General features: G+C 41.1%; 4 protein-coding genes across 4 annotated transcripts; 2 read left to right on the top strand and 2 right to left on the bottom strand.

Moving 5' to 3' along the window:
* Window positions 1-701: 701 nt before the first annotated feature.
* On the bottom strand, window positions 702-1,016 carry EAF02_002038 (uncharacterized protein; the record flags this gene model as incomplete). Its single annotated transcript, XM_038898086.1, has 1 exon — window positions 702-1,016. The coding sequence occupies one exon, from the start codon at window positions 1,014-1,016 to the stop codon at window positions 702-704; it is 315 nt and encodes a 104-aa protein (XP_038761778.1).
* A 904-nt stretch (window positions 1,017-1,920) lies between these two features.
* Window positions 1,921-2,853, top strand: EAF02_002037 (uncharacterized protein; the record flags this gene model as incomplete). Its single annotated transcript, XM_038898085.1, has 1 exon — window positions 1,921-2,853. The coding sequence occupies one exon, from the start codon at window positions 1,921-1,923 to the stop codon at window positions 2,851-2,853; it is 933 nt and encodes a 310-aa protein (XP_038761777.1).
* A 2,843-nt stretch (window positions 2,854-5,696) lies between these two features.
* On the bottom strand, window positions 5,697-9,472 carry EAF02_002036 (uncharacterized protein). Its single transcript, XM_038898084.1, has 2 exons — window positions 7,826-9,472; window positions 5,697-7,597 (listed from the first exon to the last, which is right to left on the bottom strand). Exons 1-2 carry the CDS (start codon window positions 8,994-8,996, stop codon window positions 6,207-6,209), a joined length of 2,562 nt encoding a protein of 853 aa, XP_038761776.1. The 5' UTR covers window positions 8,997-9,472; the 3' UTR covers window positions 5,697-6,206.
* Window positions 9,473-16,440: 6,968 nt separating this feature from the next.
* Window positions 16,441-17,883, top strand: EAF02_002035 (uncharacterized protein; the record flags this gene model as incomplete). Its single annotated transcript, XM_038898083.1, has 4 exons — window positions 16,441-16,897; window positions 17,015-17,186; window positions 17,378-17,538; window positions 17,630-17,883. 4 exons carry the CDS (start codon window positions 16,441-16,443, stop codon window positions 17,881-17,883), a joined length of 1,044 nt encoding a protein of 347 aa, XP_038761775.1.
* Between the last annotated feature and the right edge of the window lie 1,175 nt (window positions 17,884-19,058).

Genomic DNA, 19,058 nt, shown 5'->3' with positions numbered 1-19,058 from the left:
GATTAGTGTACAACCACCACCCAGCTCCAGCTGACTCTACTTAGCTCTCCAATCGCATAATCAAAGGTTCGTAGGATACACCACGTACAGGTGAGAGTCATCGTATCCCAGTGTTCCGCCCAATCGCGCCCTCGAAATTTCCGCCTGTGAAAAATTCGGTTCGATGGATGGTATAGAAGGCTCTATTGAACTCTATGATGGACAAACCAAGATCTGTAAATTGTTTTGGCGTGATCCTTACAGCGGGAGCAATGACTTCCAAGTTCAGGATCATGAGATTGGAGGGAGTTATCATATAGAAGTTAGCGATTGGAAACCGTTCTAATGGAAGTTTGGGAAGAGTGAATGTGGTGATTCTGAAGATGGCTTAACTTGGGTTTGATTACTGAAGGAGGTGCAGAAAATATGTTGTGTTGTGCGAAGAATTTCAAGAGCTTAATTCTCCAATAGGTAGACTTATCTTATACTGGAAAGCACTCCAATACTATCTTGAGATCAGTAAAACCATGGAAGACTTGTGATAAAACGCTTGTGATACTATTAACAGACAGAGAGCAGAATAGACTAGGGGTAACCCTGGATATTCTTTTCAGTTTCTTGTCCTATAAACGTCAAATACTTAAGAGGGAATACTGGTATCGAACCCTGATGGCATCATTATTTCCGTTTCATCCCTCCTCTTTAGCCCAGACCTATTACCCTCACCTCTCCAACACAATGTCCCCATCCAACAATCTTCTCTTCTGCTTAAACACTACATTCACACCCTCCAACATCCTGATCGCTTGAACCGGTACCTCATACTCTTCATCTTTCTGTTTCTGTCGCGAAAGCAACCAATAAACATGACACAACAAAATCGCCGAAAGCCAAAGCTGTTCTGAGAGTTCTTCGCCTTCTGAAAGAGCTTGCCGATGATTCACAAGTGTACGATCGAGATAACGTCTTAATGCAGTGCTTAGAAGAGAATCATGGGGTGTATATGTATGCAGATGGAGTGCCGAGAGCGCGAGCATGGGATTGAGCACGATTTCGGAATCGAAAGAGAGCTGCGGAATGGTGTGTTGCCATGCGCGTGTGGAGCGCCTAGGCAGCCGGGCATGAGATTACTCACTATTGTACTGTAATGGTACGTTAAGCGGAGTTCTAGAGATCGCCATGGGCTTGTTGTATCTGCTAGGGTGTTTGGGTAATGTTTCGATGCTAAAACTAGGTGCAGGTATAATGGGCGTTGATAAACGCTGCACTGCTGATTTTTTGGACTTTTGGGAACCCGTACTCCAATCACATTGGGAAATGTTGATATATCGTCGTCGACAGTTGGAACAGATGGGCTTTATTTCATCGCACTAGAAATCATCTTAGCAAAAATTGTAACATTCGATTTATTACGCTACCTTCACTTTACGAACTCTACAGTCACGACACCCAGAGTGAGATTTCCTTAGCAAAGGGACTCCGGGTTGCCGTTGAACAGGAGTACTAACAGATTCCATCAAAGTTATGAATTGGAGTCATTATCTATCGATTACTCCTGAGATACACTAGAAACGAAGATGCGAAGATGCGAGCTTCCGATACCTAATTGTCGTGAAGATGGATTGGTAAGTAGAATGACCGATCCACTTTCGTGATCTGTAAGCACTAAATGGCCAGGTGTAGTTACAAACAGCCAATCATGTTTGAAAGCGAACAGCGAGTCGCTTCACGCTAAGACTATTTCTGGAATTAGAACACCAACCTCAGGATTGGAAGGAGGCTAGAGCCTAGAGGGCATGATTTTGTCTAGTTACTTACACATCTATAAGAGCACGAAAAGCATCTGTAATATTGAACACCGTCACCAAGTTTCCCATAAAACTTCCTTCAGAATAATCATTTCAAGAATTTATCTTTCAAAAACTACACACCTCAGACACGATGTCCAAAATCCTCGCAGTCCTTTGGAGCCACGGCCAACAAGGAAGCTCCATCATCCACAATGTGTTAAATGACCCATCTCTATCCCAACAATATACCATCCGAGGTATAACCCGCAACACCACCTCCCCTGCATCCCAAAAGCTCGCCGAGAAAATCTCCCTCATTCACGGCGACATCACCGATCCCCATTCGCTCCGCACAGCATTAGCAAACGTTCATACCGTATTCATCATGACTCTTCCCGGTTTCAGTCCCAACGCAGTAGAAATCGAATACCACAACGGTAAAACCATTGTCGACGTAGCTATCGAGATGGGAGTGCAATATATAATTTTCAGCACCTTACCCCACGTATCTTCACTCTCCAAAGGTAAATACACCAAATTCACCGCGTTTGATTCAAAAGCCAAGATCGAGCAGTACATCCGGAGTCTTGCGATCAAAAGTTCTTTCATTTCGCTCGGTTCCTTTATGCAGAATTTTCAAGCGCAAGACTTTCTGGCTCCGCGAGCGGCGGCGGATGGGACATGGGTTTTGTCTCGACATAGTAGTTTGAAAATGCCGTTTCCGCTACTCGATGCGGTGGGTGATGCGGGGAAATTCGTGGGTGCGATTCTCGCGGAGCCAGATAAGTATCAGGGGAAAACTTTCTGTGCCGCGGTGAAAATTTACACAATGGAGGAAATTGTCGCGGCATTGTCGGAGTCGAGTGGGAAGATTATCGTTTATAAACAAGTCAGCGAGGATGCTTTTAAGAGTAGTATGTCTTTTGCGGCGGAGATGTTTGCCGAGTATTTTAGCTTCTGTGAGGAATTGGGATATTGGGGTCTAGGATCTAAGGAGAAAGTTGTGTGGGCTGTGGAGAATGCGCGTGGTAAATTGGCAACGTTAGAGGAGTATTTGGAAGTACATCCTTATCAACTTGAATGATGATATAGTTGATCAATCAATAACCTATACCATATTCAGGGGATTGTTTGTAGGAGCACGAATAGTAACAATAGCCACAACACACAATGACTGTTTCTCAACACTCATCACTGTATTCACGATACAAAAAATCCCTTCATATTTCCAACTATACAAATCGCACTAATCTCTAATCCTCTCAATTATTATCCTGATTCCCTATCCCCAAACTCTCAAACCAACTCTCCAAACAGAACACAACTCGACTTTTCTTCTCAATCGTATATACACATCATATCATCTCGCCCTCTTCCCAAACATCCCCACCAACAATATCGCACAGAATAACACACAGAGACACCTGCTCAACCCATCATATGCTAAATTACCATCAAACCTATCAGACACATAAAAAAGAGTATCTTCATTCTACCCAAAAACTCCAATCATCGACTTTCTATACAAATCACCCTACGTCACGTAATCCAATGTTCGAGCTCAAGATTTCGCATTCTACAATTAGCAGAGAGATGGATTACTCAAGCCATATCATAGCTTACCTACCTAGGTCCTTATAGCAAAACATCAATATTCAACATATCCATCACCCAACTTCAATCCATCCTCAGGAAAAATTTCCAGATATACAATACAATACAACACAATACAACACAAACAAACATCCCACCACAAAACCCCCAAAACCTTCCACACAAGCATTCACCATCTCCCCAACAATCATAAACCACCAACCCCAACATCCAATCCATAACACCATCCCACTCCCCAAAAAATCTCAACATCAGCCATACCTCTCAACCCATCCGTTTCTCGAATCTCATTTTCCAGCACAGAGAATAATCACACATTATTCCTAAGCATCTAACCCTATTCGACGAATAGGATTACCCTCCGATAGAGTTTTTCTCCGAGTCCTCGCAGTTTGGAGATGATATGTAATATTCATCCCCTAATCTCATCGAGAAGCGTATGTGTTTTTAGCGATATCTATCTATATATCTCTCCTTTCCCCAAGCGGGAAAGTATAAAAATTCCCTTTCTGTATAGAAATTTCTTATTTGGTAATCTATATACATATAATCTCCTTCATTTGTATTTCCGTATCCTTATTTCTTTAAACTCTCTCACGAATTTATTACTCTTTACTCTCCTTATCAAATCCTGAAATTTAAAATTCAAAATCTCGCTTAGGTATCGGTTCCCCTAATATTACTACTACACTTTCGAGATTCGAATTTCTTTCTTTCATTCTCATACAATACATTACAATTACAATTTCACAAACTCAATATCCTGCTCATCTTACATTTGTATATATATAATACTCAGAGATGTAACAAATACAAATACAAATACAAATACAAATGTGAATACAAATATGAATACAAATATGAATACAATCACAATCACAATCTCACAAACTAGATATCTACTCATCTCACATATATATATTCTAACTCATCCCACTACACTCATCCTATTATACTCATTTCGAATCTCGAATTTCATATTACTCAATCATTTCATATCGAAATTCAAAAATTTGATATATTATCAATATAGATAACTCTATGAACTGTAATCATAGTCATAATTATAATATAGAAATAAACATATATCTATATCACAAAAATTCATTCATTCTTTCGCTTTCCTATCTTCCATCTCTCTATTCTTATTCCTATCCCTATCTTTATCTTTATCCCTATCTCATTCTTATTTTCTATTCGTGATTCTCATTCCTATCTCCTATCTCTCATCTCAATTCTATATTCTATATTCTCTATACCTTTCAAAATTCTCTTTTTCTTTAAATCTCTTTCTTTCAGAAAATCTATATTATACTATATAAAATCTCTATTTCTATTTCTATTCCCTATTTTTTATCCCTATTTTCTATCTCCCATCTCCCCCTCCCCCCATCTAACACCCCCTTAAAACCCCTCTAATCTCCCCCTTAAACCCTCTAAGCCCCCTACCCCTCACTTCACTTCTTTTCTTTTATCCACCTCCACCTCCATCTCCCATCCCCACCCTTATTAAACTATTCCATCAACCATCCATCCATCAATCAACCATTATCAAATACCATATACATACATACATATACATACATACATATGTATATATATATATAGATCTCCCTATAGATACTAATAGACAAACACTACCCACCCACCTTCTCATTTTATTCCATTCCCAATCCTAATAACTTGTAATCTTTATCGCATTATCAGTCTACTCTCCTCTTCCATCCCATCCCTTCCCATCCTCTTCCATCCATCCCATCCCAACCCAACACATTATACATTCACTCACTCTCATCCCAATCTCAAACCCAATTATTTATTTTGATTGTATTTTCATTCACTCGCTACGTACTCTACAGTACACCCACATACTTCTCCCTCGCTCCCCGTATTCCATCCCATTTCTTTCCATCCCTCCTCCTCCAAATCCGCTGCCCCCCCCTCCCCAACTCCCCATCTATCAATCGATCGATCAATTACCATACCATAGCCACACAAATCATTCGTACAAATTCCTCTATCTTCCTTCCTCTATCCCTCATCCAACTTCTCCTCTCCATCCTACACTATCCATCCATCCATCCATTCATCCCATCACAATCACAATCATAAAAGCCGTTAATTCTTCCATCCCATCCATTTCTTCTGCAAGAAAGGCCCAGCCAAAAACAAAAACCAAAGCCGGGCCCTATCCCATCTATATGAATTTCATGTCACAAAGACTGAACAAACAGAAATCTATGATCATTTCATTTTCGCCCATCCCAATCAAAAAAGAAAAAAAAAAAGACAAATGCAAACCACCCCCACCCCCACCCACCTCCAAAAAAAAAGCACCCAACCAAACCCAACCCATCCACCCAATGCCCCTATAAAATAGTGAAAGATGAGAAAAAAATTGACGATGTGATATTTTCGCCAGTTACTATATCTTCTCATCTGTGGTGAACAGGAGAGCTTGTCGTATTCTGCTCGACAAAGGAAACTCGTTGATTAATACTTTTTAGTCGCAGTATATCGGGAATGTTCATGATCCCGAAAGAATTTCAAAGCGCTAAGTTCAGGTGATTTTGTTTCATATAATCCAACGGAAGAAATAGAAGAAGAAAAAGTCCATCCTATGTGCGTAACGCGAAGAAAGCAAATTATTGATCGCCTGTGCCTGCCGTTTAAGCCCCCGTGAAAAGCGCCTTCGCTTGAGTTTTGATAATCTGACTGATGATACCGCTCAATTTACAGAATTGCAAGCAAAGTATGATAAAGAAAAGAAAAATTTGGTGGTTGATGCACCACCCGTGCTGTAATTTGGAGTCACACACTCCTCTAATCGAATAAGTGATGAGTCCCGTCGATGACATGAACATTGTCAGGATCTTGATCAGCAGCATTTGGCTTGACTGTTGCTCGACCCTCAACTCCAATACTCCTGGCTTTTGAGCTGAGTGGAAGGGTATATTTGAGTGTGCCTCGGACGATCAGGTCGAACTCATGTTGAAGAACTCGCCCCCAGCGCTCTGATCCACGTGGCTCTGTCTGATTTCCAGGTTTCAGTATTCGCATCTCACCTATTGATACAGATGATGTAGGTTTGAATGGCGACCCTTCAAAGATCAAGGGACTCTCGAAATTGTAAATATGTCCAATTTCCAAATTCGGATTGGTGTTTGGATCATCATCCATCGGCGGATCATTGATTGGATCATCTCGTCTATGTTTGAATCCACGCCTCCACGAAAATTTGGTGGGCGGCTGTGCCCACCACTCAGAATCTGTACCTGCATATTTGGACTTCGCAAAAATAACCATATCCATAGAATCGATAGTGACAGCAACCAGGTTGGGATTTTGAGCCGTAACCTGTAAATCTATAATGACATCTTGTTCGCTAGCCAAGATATTTCTCAAAGCCAATACTTTCACATTTGCTAGTGGTTGGGTTGTCGCAAATAGGAATGCCACAAGACCTGCCGCGACGAGGAGAAGCAGTAGAGAAACAAACATGCATCCAGCAAACCGAGCGATGAATGAGCGGTTATTCCTTTGATGTTCCATGTGTCTGGATGATGGGGCATTGCCACGGCGTATGCGACTTGATCGAGTTGAACGAATAGTAGATGGGATCAGTGGTGTTCTTTCATCGTCCGCAGCATCATCAAGATCGTATCCTGAGCTAATTGGCGAGGTCTTCCTGCCGTTCACGTTGCCTCCCATGGACATTCTCGCCGTGTTTACCACTCTCGGACTCGTAGGTCTTGAACCTTGTCGAGTAGGGTTTGCGGCAAATTTGGATTTCGCAGCATTGGGAAAGGGTGATTCGTTATCGAAGAGAGATGCATGGCCGTTTCCCCCATTTCTTCCCCAACGGCTAAAGTGATGATGTGCCGTCCCTCGGCCTAGATTACTTCGTGCTGTGCCCTTTCCGTCGTCTTCTGTTGACATCTCTTGACCTGCGCTATTGTAAGAGTTTGCGAATTTCATACTCTTCTTCATCGCCACACTGTGATTGCTACTATCCATCATTGAGCGTAATCCGTTTCTTGCATCTATCTGACTGGCCATGGATGTAGTACTAGGAGTTCGGGAATGAAATCGACGAGGTCTCTCTTGTTCTGGTGGATTCGATTCGTACACAAAGGTCTCTTCGGAATCGGAGGAATTCGCTTCGTCGACCGCGCTCGCGACTTTAGCTTCGAAGATATCTGCCTTGGAAGAAGCTGGACGTTGTCTGGTTAGCAAAAGGGAAGCACTATACAAATTTAAACTGGGTCTACGCGAAGATCTCTCTGATATCGTCCGCTCGGGACTCGTCGAGTCCATACTTCCTTTACGTGGCGAGGGTCCTTGTCCACACGCCCTGTCTGGAGACCGAGCGGAATATGCACTTGAAATTGATCTTGTAGAATAATGATGGAGTAATCTGGATCTTGAAATTGATTGCTCACCCGTTCCAGAAGTTACCGATGGGGCCTTTCGACTCTTCTTCTTTTCCTTCCTAGGTCGAATGGTCTCAGTGCTTTGCTTGGCCCGTAAACTTCCATTAGCCAATCCTCCCGCACCCGTAGCCAGAGCAATTTGTGGGATCGAGCTCACAGTCTCCGTCTCAACTGTCATGTTTTTCGCAGAGCCTTCCCCAGATGGTTTGCCTCGCGCTGCTGCTGGTCCACTAAATGATTTGGGTGGTCCAGTTCGAGTTGCCGTGGGGGTAGTACTCTTCATCTTGTTATCCCCCTTCCCACCACTCTCACTCCCACTCTCATTTGTCACAATCGTCGGCTTCTTCAACGTCTCAACCGATGCGCCATCCATTAGGTCCTGTTCTGTTGGTAAAGTTGGACTTCCCTGAGTGGTCGTGTCGATTGCGCCATCGAGTTCGAAAGATGGGGTGTTGGGTTGGCTGATCTCCTGGACGGTTTCTAACGTTGAACTACCACCACTGACACCTCTCGCAGGTGTTCGCATCCCTGGTGTTAACAGGTTCTCTTCTGATTCGCTATCGGCCGCAGATTTTCCTTCCGCTCTTTGCTCTGCAGTGGGAGAGGTTCTTTGCACATTGATCGCGGGAATTTCTTGTTCCGTCTTTCGAGGCGAGAGCAGGCTACTTTGTCTGGGAGGAGGTGATCTTATTCTCGGGGATACAGGCCAGCGTGGACCATCTCTGATTTCACTCGTTACTAGCGGCTTCTGAGGTATTGGTGCTCTAATCGAAGGTTCGGATGCAACGTGATTCAAAGTAGGAAGCTTTTGAGCTGACAACCCTCGTTGGATGGCAGCAGCAGATGGTGGATGTTGACTACTCGTGGAGCGTGAAGGACTAATGTCTTGGCTATTCTTCCGTGATCTCGAAGGGGTACCTGAGCGAACGGCAGAGGGATTTCTTAGTTGAGGTCGGACTGGTGACGATTCGCGTGATCCTATTGGACTATTGGTTGCAGAAGATGTTCGGTTTGTTTGTAATCTCTTAACAGTAGGTTTAGTTGATGTATCGTAGTTCCTTCTAGATGAAGCGAAGGGTTTTGAATCTGAGGTTGGTGATGGAATGTTTGAATCTAATGGTGATGATGAAGGAGTTTCTCGCATCTCTGCAGGTTTCTGAGTGTATGATTTGTCGTCCATTGTCACTTACTTCTTGATTTTTGGGGGAAGCCGTACGAGTACAACGTAACGAAAAGTTAAAGAGGGTAGCTTTGGGTAGGTACGACGAGTGAGAAGGTAGTGCGTTATTTTAGAGGGGACTGTACTAGGTAGCGAATGGGGAGGTACCCGAACCCAACTTTTCTTTGCCAGCAAAACTTTAATGACGGAGTAATCTTATGGATGGGTGGATGGATGGGTGGATGGGTGGATGGATAGAGAGATGGAATTTAACGAGCCAAATGATGGATTGGGTTAAGAAAGATCATATCATCCATTCAAAGAAGATTTCCTGAATGATGGCTGTATCGAATCCAATAAGAAAGTCTTTTTGATTTTGCTTTTTTTTTCTTCTTCTCCTTGGTTTTGCGGGAATGGTAAAGAGGGGTCGTGAGGTCGTTGAGGTCGTGATGAGTGGTGTGTTTGTTGTGTTGTCGTAAATGTTTCAATAAGGGCTATGTATGTATATAGTATGTATGTGTGTGTGTATGTGTGTATGTGTGTGTGTGTAAATGTATATGTAATCTAACCTATGTAGAACACCAGGATGAATAGATGGGATTGGATTGGATTGGATTGATTGGAAGCGTAAATGGTAAAATGTGATTTGGGGTTATTGTTAGAATTTGGCTTGTGTTTCTTCGTCTGTGTGTGCGTGTGTGTGTGTGTAATGTATCTAGCCAGGTAGGATTATAAACAATATGATTTGGTAGGGCAGAGCAAGGCAGAGCAGAGCGGGGCAGAGAGACACGCAAGTTATTGTCTCATTAGGATAAGATGGGAAAACAAGAATGGGTCGAAGAATATATATTCCATCTGTGAAAAAAGGGAAAAGGAAGATACGTTCTCTGTTCTTTCTTTCTCTTCTTCTGTACGGACGGAGTAATGTTAAGATCCATCTCAATCAAAGCATTCCCTTCCCTTCGCATTTCATTCATTCCACTCGCACCACTCGCACATCTTTCTTTGGCCTCGCTTTCTCTCCTGTGCTCCGCTTTCTCCCAAACTCTTCTCGAACTGCGATTTTGAATGGTCTACGAGTATGTTCATGTGTGTGTGAATAATGACCAGTCCTCCTCCGCCCCCGTTACCAATAATGTGGATTCAAGCAACGGTTCAATTGAGCGGCACAGGGGAAGTGGCCTGGTAGCCTGGTAGGAAAAAGACGAGACTCCATCTGACTAAGCTCAAGTAGGATTAATGTGTGAGCTTTGAAGAAAAAATTGAACCATCGGAGGGAGAGAAAGAAATTCCGAAATTCTAGATGTTGGTCGGCTGTGTGGTGAAGGGACTGGGTTGGTATGATGGAAATGTACACCAGTAGTAACTTGGAAGTAGCTACTCGAGTATTCTACGTAGTATGCAGGTTGGTTTTAGTGTATCAATTAATTCATCAGTCAATCACTCAATCAATATCTTGAAAGCTTCATCACCTGATACAGTATCGTACACTGACGATGACGATATCATGACTGACTATTATATATGAAACATGATTTAAGCTCTCTTTACAATGCTCTCCTCTTGTGCTATCTACCCTACCTGCTTACCTAGGTACGGAGGTATCTATCATGATTGCAGATAGCTTCTATCTAGAGAACTAGTCCTCGTATCGGAATACGAACTCAATTTTGCTCTGTTTACATTTTCCTCTTCTTCCTATATCCCCTGCCCATATCTATCCTATATAATGTATAATATATAATATAATATATAATATAATATATAATACATCTAACATCCTAATCCTAATCCTAATCCCAATCCCAATCCTCCCTCCACCACCGAAACCCTACTAGGTATATTCTAGAAGAACCTTTCCTTCCCTCACCGATTCCTCCACCCTACAACCCTACCTGACCATCCAAATCCAACCTCCATATCCCACCCTTCCCCCAAAACCATTCCCTAGTACCACCCCCAAAGCCGCGGAAGTAACTCTCTTCATCCATCTCATCTCGATGGTACCTGAAAACCGATCTTCTCCTCCGAGCCAGCCCTCCATCACATCACACATCATACATCACCGAACCCTCACCTCTTCCTGTCCTCATCGGAACCCACGGGAAGTATGATGAAGAAATATACTCTACCTAAATTTCCATGAATGTACATGACTCCCCCCTCGTAAATCCCTACCCATTTATGATTTTACCATCATTTCACAACACCATCTTACCGTATACGTATGTATCAAATATCTCTAACCACAAGGCTGCATATACCACCTCCCTCCCTCCTCCTCACATCCATATTACCCATCCCGAATCTTCCTAATTGCACACATAAATCCCGGTTTATTGTTCCTCCAACTGTACATCCTACATACGACCTAGATATGAATGACGAAGTACAGTAACAATCATGACGACAATATCCCAATCAATTCCATTCAAACCAACTAAAATCAAATCAACTCACACCCATCCATCCATCCATCCATCCATCCATCCATCCATCCATCCTCCATAAAAATGATGAAAGCGGCTCCTCTCACATGTTCCCTCCCTAGTACCTACCGTATCTATCCACCTACCCCGGGATCCGGAGACAAACCTCCTAGAAAAACATCCCATCACATATCACATCACATCACATCATCTGAATTTTGCAACGTACATTTCGTACATACAGTCAATCAATAGATACTAGGTAGATATCTTAATCCGAATTGTAAATCGTGATTTGAAACATTCATTTATCTATCCATTCATAATAAAAAGACTGAAAATTCCCCCTCACTCCCGAGGTCACTCTAATCAACAAAACCACCTGCATTCCCCTCAAATTCCTACCTACTATCTATCGTACTACCTAGTAATTAAAAAGATCACCTGATACACCAACCAAACCAAACCATATCAGCATACCTCAGCATTCCTACTACCTAGTATAATAACAATAAAAATAACAAAGGACCTACCTACCTATTCATATACCTAGATACTTTACAACCAAAAATCTTGATTCACCAATTTCTACAACATTTTTTCCTCCGTACATCAATTTTTTCTTCTTATTTTTGATTGGTTAATTCATACCTAGGTCGATAGGTAATATACCTAGGTAGCATATCCTCATCCACTTTTTATGCATACTCTGCATACTCTACATCTTATCCATCTTATCCATTTTATGCAAAGGAATTAGTCTGGAAGGTCTAGATGCTTATGTTGATGCTTATGTCGATGATGAAGATGGAGAAAACAGGTTATGAAACGGATGTGAAAGGCTTGTATTTTGTCTTGGGTCTTTAGAGCTTGTTTTGGGGATGGATGGATGGATAAGGGGATGGATAAGGGGATGGATGAGGGGATGGAAATCGAGATGGAAATCGAGATGCTGGTTTAGGTAAGCTGGATAAGTGAGTTTTGTTTTGGGGGGTTTGTTTTCTGATTGAGAATGAGATATAGCTAGGTAGTTTTTTTTCTATCTTTTGAGGATTGTTTTCATTGGGTGGGATGGGATGGATTGGGGGGAATTATTTTATTAGCTAGATGGGTACTCTGATTGTGTATCTATCTGTTGTAGTTGTAGCTGGATTGGAGATTGGTGTATATAATGTGGAGAGCTAGGTAAGTAGGTAGGTAGATATCATGTATATGGATATCATGTATGTACTCAGGTTCGGTCAATTGGGATTTCGATTCTTTATCTCTATTTCATCTGTATCTATCTCACCTCTATCTCACTAATCTATCTCTCCATCCTCATCTCCCCATCAACTAAAACAATCCAGTAATCAAATAATTAAACAATCCAACATTTACTCATTCCCTTTCTAGGAGATAGATATACAAGCCATAAACCATAATAAATCTCAAACCAATCAGCGTCTTATAAATCATAATATTCATATATATCAATATATTAATTAATCAATTAATCAATTACATCTCAAAGATCTTAAATCTTAAATTAGTATTCCCCTTACTCTCCTCCCTCCCTTCTATCTTGAAATTCTAATATATTAGTTTCATTCATTTATTATATTATAACTATTTAATATTTCGATATATTTCTATTTGTTGTACTGTTTCAGTATATATATATTGATTTTCACAAGATATTTTAGATGAATAGATATCTAGATAAATATCTAGTATATATTAAAAGAAGATTTTATAATTTATTTATTAGATAGATAGATAAGCTAATAGACAGATAGCTAATTACTCGAGGGAAATGATATAAGAGTCTGAGAATATGAGAAGTTAGAATATGTAGAATATTTATCTATCTATTCAAAAATCAGAATTATGATATTCTTTATAGTTATTATAGATAGATCTCTTTCTATAATTAATCTCGATTCTCGTATTAAATTAAAAATCAGATAAGAAGAAGATAATAAATATAAATATAATAATAATATAGTATAATGATAATGATATATAGATATGATAATTTTATTATATAATACTCGAGTAAATAAATTCAATCCTTTTTGAATATTAACTAATTGACTAACTAACTGACTAACTGTCACGAGAGAATATGCCTATATAAACCCAATTAGCTTAATGCTCTTGGTGATATGACTTTTAGCGTGATAGTTATGAGCCCGGTATGCGTTTATAGCGCAGTGGCATAATTCTTCACTTTACTGTACTCTTTTGTAGTGGTTTTTTGTGGGCCCATTTATAAGAGGGTATTTCAACAGAATCACATTAGTTATCTGATCTTGGCCTATTAAAGTTAATGTGAGGACTCTGCTTTGTTGCTTTACTATTTTCCGCTCAGCCTATTAGATGTATTCAGGGAGAACCTAATACTAGTTGTATTCAATCAGAAGAGAATCTAGATTTGGTATTATATGGAAATAGAAGGAGATCTGTGTATGACTCAATGAGGCTAGTACGGAGATTACTGCCTACAATTAGCTAGTTAGCAATCTCGGGGGTGTGTTACGAGAGAATATGCCTATATAAACCCAATTAGCTTAATGCTCTTGGTGATATCACTTTTAGCGTGATACTAACTAATTGACTAATTAGCTAATTACTAAAGCTGAGAAGAAAAAAACTAAAGATACTTCTATAAATAATAAAGATATCTTTTCTTTTCCAACAAATATTAAATTATAAGTTGAAAATTATATTTACATCTCCCCTACCTATCTATAGTAATTACATGAAACCCATAAACCCCGGTCCCGCGGCTGATGCTGATGCTGACTGATGCTTATATCGATGCTACTCACATCTATCTACCTCGCTATCTACATACACACATACTATCTACCTACACACTTACAATTCTCCATCCCCTCCCATCCACAAACATATCAAAATCGCATGAGAAAAGGTAGAATAGAATAGGATAGAACAATCACCAATCCCCCTCCCCCCCAATCATCCTATTTCTTAAACCCCCATAAATATCTCCAGAACACACACACACCCATCCTCCAATTTCTACTTTGTATACGAGTAGTCCATAATACATACATACATACATACACACTCATCCACTCATCCACTCATTCACTCATTCCAATCAACCAAACAAAACACTCAGTAAAATACCCACGCAGTACATTTCGCTCCGTTCTGTCTCACAACCCCGTACGTTCATGCTTTATTCTGCATTTTGCATTCTGCATTTTGCATTTTACATTTTATTTTCTCGTGGGAAAATATTCTTCTCCACATGTAACCTAGTTAATTCTGCCCGTCCACGAGCCTACTGAGTATGGAGTGGGATTCTGAGTTTGTGGATTCTACTGTGAGGTTACTGTACTGTACCCCCACGCACATCAATGCGCACGTGGCGGGACAGCGCATCGATTGTCTCTAAGGTTTTGTTTTGTTTTATTTGGTTTGGTTTTAGTGGCTGGGTGGTAGGTTGGGTGCTTGTTTGTTTTGCTTATTGAGGTACTGAGTTTGGTATTTAGTTACCACTTATTGTTTTTTTTCTTTGTGCTTGTGCTTGTGCTTGTGGTTTTGATACTTTGGACTCTGGAGAGGTATGTGAGTGAGTAAGGATTGCGGTGTGGATTTTTCGAGTTACCTAGGTAGCCAGAGTGGAAGTTTCCGCTTGGGTTTGGGGAATCTTGAAGCGAGGATTTGAGGGTGTTGGGTGTGGGATGAGCGCGAGGAGGTGTGAGAGGGGGGTTGAGTGGAGAGTGCATCAATCGAGTGATTGGAGTTGGGAATGGATATCCATCTACCTGTACTTCTTCTTTTTGGGAGAATGAGGTGGAAAGTGTTGTAAGGCTGAGAGGTGGAGGGAGTGGGAATCGAGTTTTGGTGGTCTGTCTTACTGGTTGGGGAGTGGTTTTTTATTGGAGAGATATCTTATGATTGGATGTATCTGTATTTATATAATTGCCGTCGTCTCAGGGAAATACGATGATTTATCATCGTAACGATAAGATGTAAAATCTTTTGAATAGTTTCGAGATTCTAGACCTCGAATGGTGGGTAATGATTAAGAAACTTCATCATGTTATCATTGTGGTGTGATTGTGCAAAGAGATTCTTTCTCACTGCTTACCTACTGATACACATATATGTATACATATACATCATTCGTTACTCAAAGTCAGCATACCATTCTGTAACATATATCAGATAATACTCCGCCAAATATAGAGTTGTATTATGGAGCACGTCATCGTAACGGAGAAGAATCGCAATGATGGAGATATAAGTGGTCAGGCAAAATTGCCAAGCTCTTCTACATTTTATACATGTTTTGCCGGGTTGTGATATCGAGCACTTTTGTAACTTTTGCATTTTGGGATTTTGATATCCTTTTCAGTTGGAGACGATTGGAGAAAAAGGACAGTGATGGAGATGGAAGGTTTTCTTACTGCAGATATACATATATTACGTACCTACTATTGTATTCACTTTCATAGTCGCGACAAGTTAGAACTTTATGATGAATCCTCGTTCGTAATGATGGTAATCATTGTGATTTTCTTGAGTTTATCTTGAATTTATACATATTGTGGGAGTGGCCACCTCTGCTATATTCTCAACTATGATACCTGCAATTCTTCAAACTTCAGTTTAGCTTTTGTTACTCGCCAGTTGCAATCTTGTAGCTTCTTCCGCTTCGTCATATTCGCGTGATGATTCTGTGTTTGTGGAGAGCTATGATTATATCATTGTCTGTGGTAGAACGAGTGGCTTAGTTGTTGCAAATCGATTATCTGAAGATCCGACTAGTTAGTGATTTTTCGACAAGTATAACTCCAGTATACAATGCTAATCTGTATACAGAAATCATCTAGGTGATTGAGCATGGTGTTATAGAGAACAGCTCTCTCGCCTTAATCCCAAGACTCGATCTCCAATATTTCCCTAACGATGTAAAGAATTGGGATTATATTTTCGCGCCCGTTGAAACACTGTCAAAAGCAACGTTCAACATCTACATCGCTGATGTAGTAGCAGGTAATTCCTTACACAATTGTATGTTTATCGATCGAGGATCCAAAGCAGACTACGATGCATGGGGAACTCTCATCGGAGATGATACCTGGAGTTGGGAAGGTCTATATCCCTACTTCATCAAAAGTACGACTTTTACCCCTCCATTGGAAGAGCTTAAAACACATTTCGATATCAGGAATAACGCTTCTGGGTATGGGAATGGAACTATTCAAATCGGTTATCCCTCTTTCATCTTCCCCGATGACAGAAACCAAACTCTAGCCGCGGAAGATTTTGGAATCGAGATATCGGATGCACCGGAATCTGGTGATGCGATTGGTTTCTATTGGGTTCCTCAGACTCTTGATCCGAAGACCGGGTTTCGTTCGCATTCGCGTGTCGTTTATTATGATCCTATTGCTAGTCAATCCAATCTCCACCTTATCCCAGGTCATTTAGTCGAAAAGATTCTTTTCGATGACAGTCTCACTGCTACTGGTGTGAAATTTACATCTGTCCAGACAAATTAAACACAGATAGTATCAGCAAAGAAAGAAGTCATCCTCGCAGCCGGTGCGATCGACACACCTAAGCTTCTACAGCTCAGTTGAATAGTTCCCAGAAACGTACTCGAAGCTGCGGGAGTGCAAGTGCTTCTCGACGAACCGGCTGTAGGGGCAAATTTTCAGGATCATCTGGTTACGTATCTCAGCTGGAATGTTACGAATCTGGCGTTTCCAAATGATGCGACGATTGCGATGAATGCTTCATATAATGCGAGTGCGTGGTAGGAATATATCACGAATCATACGGTTGGTATTTATATTCTTTATTTGCTGACGGTTTGATGTATTATCACGTCGTACTGAATGCACTTCAGGGACCATATACTCAAGGCACTTTTCCCGATGCAGCATTTATTCCTCTCTCTCTCTCTCTCTCTCTCTCTCTCTCTCTCTCTCAACTCATATCCCCAAGCCAGGAAATCATCGACCAAGCTCGCGCTCAAAATGTGTCAAACTACCTCAACAGCTCGGCGCTTCTCAAAGGGTATCTAGCCCAACGCGATAACATCCTCGATCATTTCTCCCGAACCGACGCAGCAGTGATTGAAATTCCCATTGGTACCACAGGACCCGGTATGTACCCTAACTTCTTCTCTCCTAGTAATTTTAGAAATCTCACAAATCTCACTAAACACAAACCTCACCACCTACTAACCCCACCCAGGCGCAGGCGCAGGCGCCGTCGAAAAACCCCTCTCTCCCGAGAACCATCACACTCTCCCCCTCTTTCCCCTCATGCCCAATCAATCACAAACTACTACGCCTTCTCCTCCCCCACCTACTCCCTCATTCTCACCTCCTGCACCCGCTACATCCGCTCTTACTGTTCCTCTCCCCATCTCTCCTACTCTCCCCACGGAAAATTTCCCCGGTCTCGCTGCTCACATAGATGAAGAGATTCTCGCATCGCTTGATTAGCGTAGGCGCCATCGCGCCGAGTTTTGCGCATTCGTCTGGGATGTGTGCGTTGGGGAAGAGAGGATGGGGGGGCTGTGTGGGAATGGATTTGTTGGTGCATGGGCTACGGAAGGTGAATGTCGTGGATGCGAGTGTCATGCCGCTTGTTCCAGCGACGCATTTACAGTTGACGGTATTTTGCGGCGGCGGAGAAGGCGGGGAATGTTATTAAGGGGAGGCATGATTAGAGTGGGATTGAGGGTGGTTGGAAGGGGATAGGAGAGGTAGTTGAATTTGAATTTGAATTTGTTTTTTGAGGATCTTGAGGAGTGAGTTTTGGAGGTATATGAAATGGGTAGAGTGGATGCACTTGTGTGAGTTTGTAATTCGAGGTGTGCAAAGGAGCTATACTTCTTTCTGCAGAAGGCGATGCTGCATCTTGATAAATATAATCATTAAGTAGGTATGTAAAAAAAATCCACATGCGCTTGTAACGAATGCATTTTGTAGGAAAGTGGTTAATCTTTAACTACACTTCCCAATTTCTTCCAATGCTATAGATACCTACTTGGATACCTACTCAATCTCAATATGTGCAGATAGAATACATTCCATACAAGCGATGAAATAGCTGATTAATTCATTTCCTTGGTTCATTTCAAATTTTTCTAACTGGTAACCATCTTCGAGATAAAAATCCCTAAACTCCCAAGTGTGACGCAGAGGTTTAAAATATTAAAAAAGCGCTTTATGGGACTTCCTTGATTCAGAGCCGCTTATGGAGAAAATAAATGCCCTGCGCAAATTTAAACTTCTCTTTTGTTTCTCGTTTTTTCCGCTATATCTGTTATTTTCTCTGGTTGTTTTTTTCTTCTTCTTATTTCTCTTTACTAAGAGTGATCACGAAAAGAAATTCTTTCCTTAACTCTCGTTTTTCTTTGGCTGTTTCTGAAAAGGATACCTAGGTAGAGTATTTCTATGTTCTTATGTATATGCTTACTATAGTTTTTAGAATATGGTGGACTTCATTTCTCTTCTGATTTACTCAGATGGAATTCGTGTCTGTTGGTATCTTTCTGCTGAGTTGAAGTTGGAAGGACTGGATGCGAAGTGTTTTTCTTTCTTTCATTCTTTCTTTCTTGATGAGATGAGGAAATTAGAATTCTACGCGATGAGAGGATTTCTCCAATTTTCTT

Source organism: Botrytis sinoallii (assembly GCF_014898435.1).
Source record: "Botrytis sinoallii strain Bc 23 chromosome Unknown BSIN_003, whole genome shotgun sequence".
NCBI classification, from domain to species: Eukaryota; Fungi; Ascomycota; class Leotiomycetes; order Helotiales; family Sclerotiniaceae; genus Botrytis; species Botrytis sinoallii.
This window is presented reverse-complemented; position numbering and strand designations above follow the sequence as displayed.

Bases quoted from the DNA above. Each gene is read 5' to 3' on its own strand.
- EAF02_002036 (XM_038898084.1), bottom strand. From the start codon at position 8,996: ATGGACGACAAATCATACACTCAGAAACCTGCAGAGATGCGAGAAACT. The intron at 7,598-7,825 runs GTGAGCAATCAA...GACAACGTCCAG, and splicing joins ATCGGTAACTTCTGGAACGG to CTTCTTCCAAGGCAGATATC.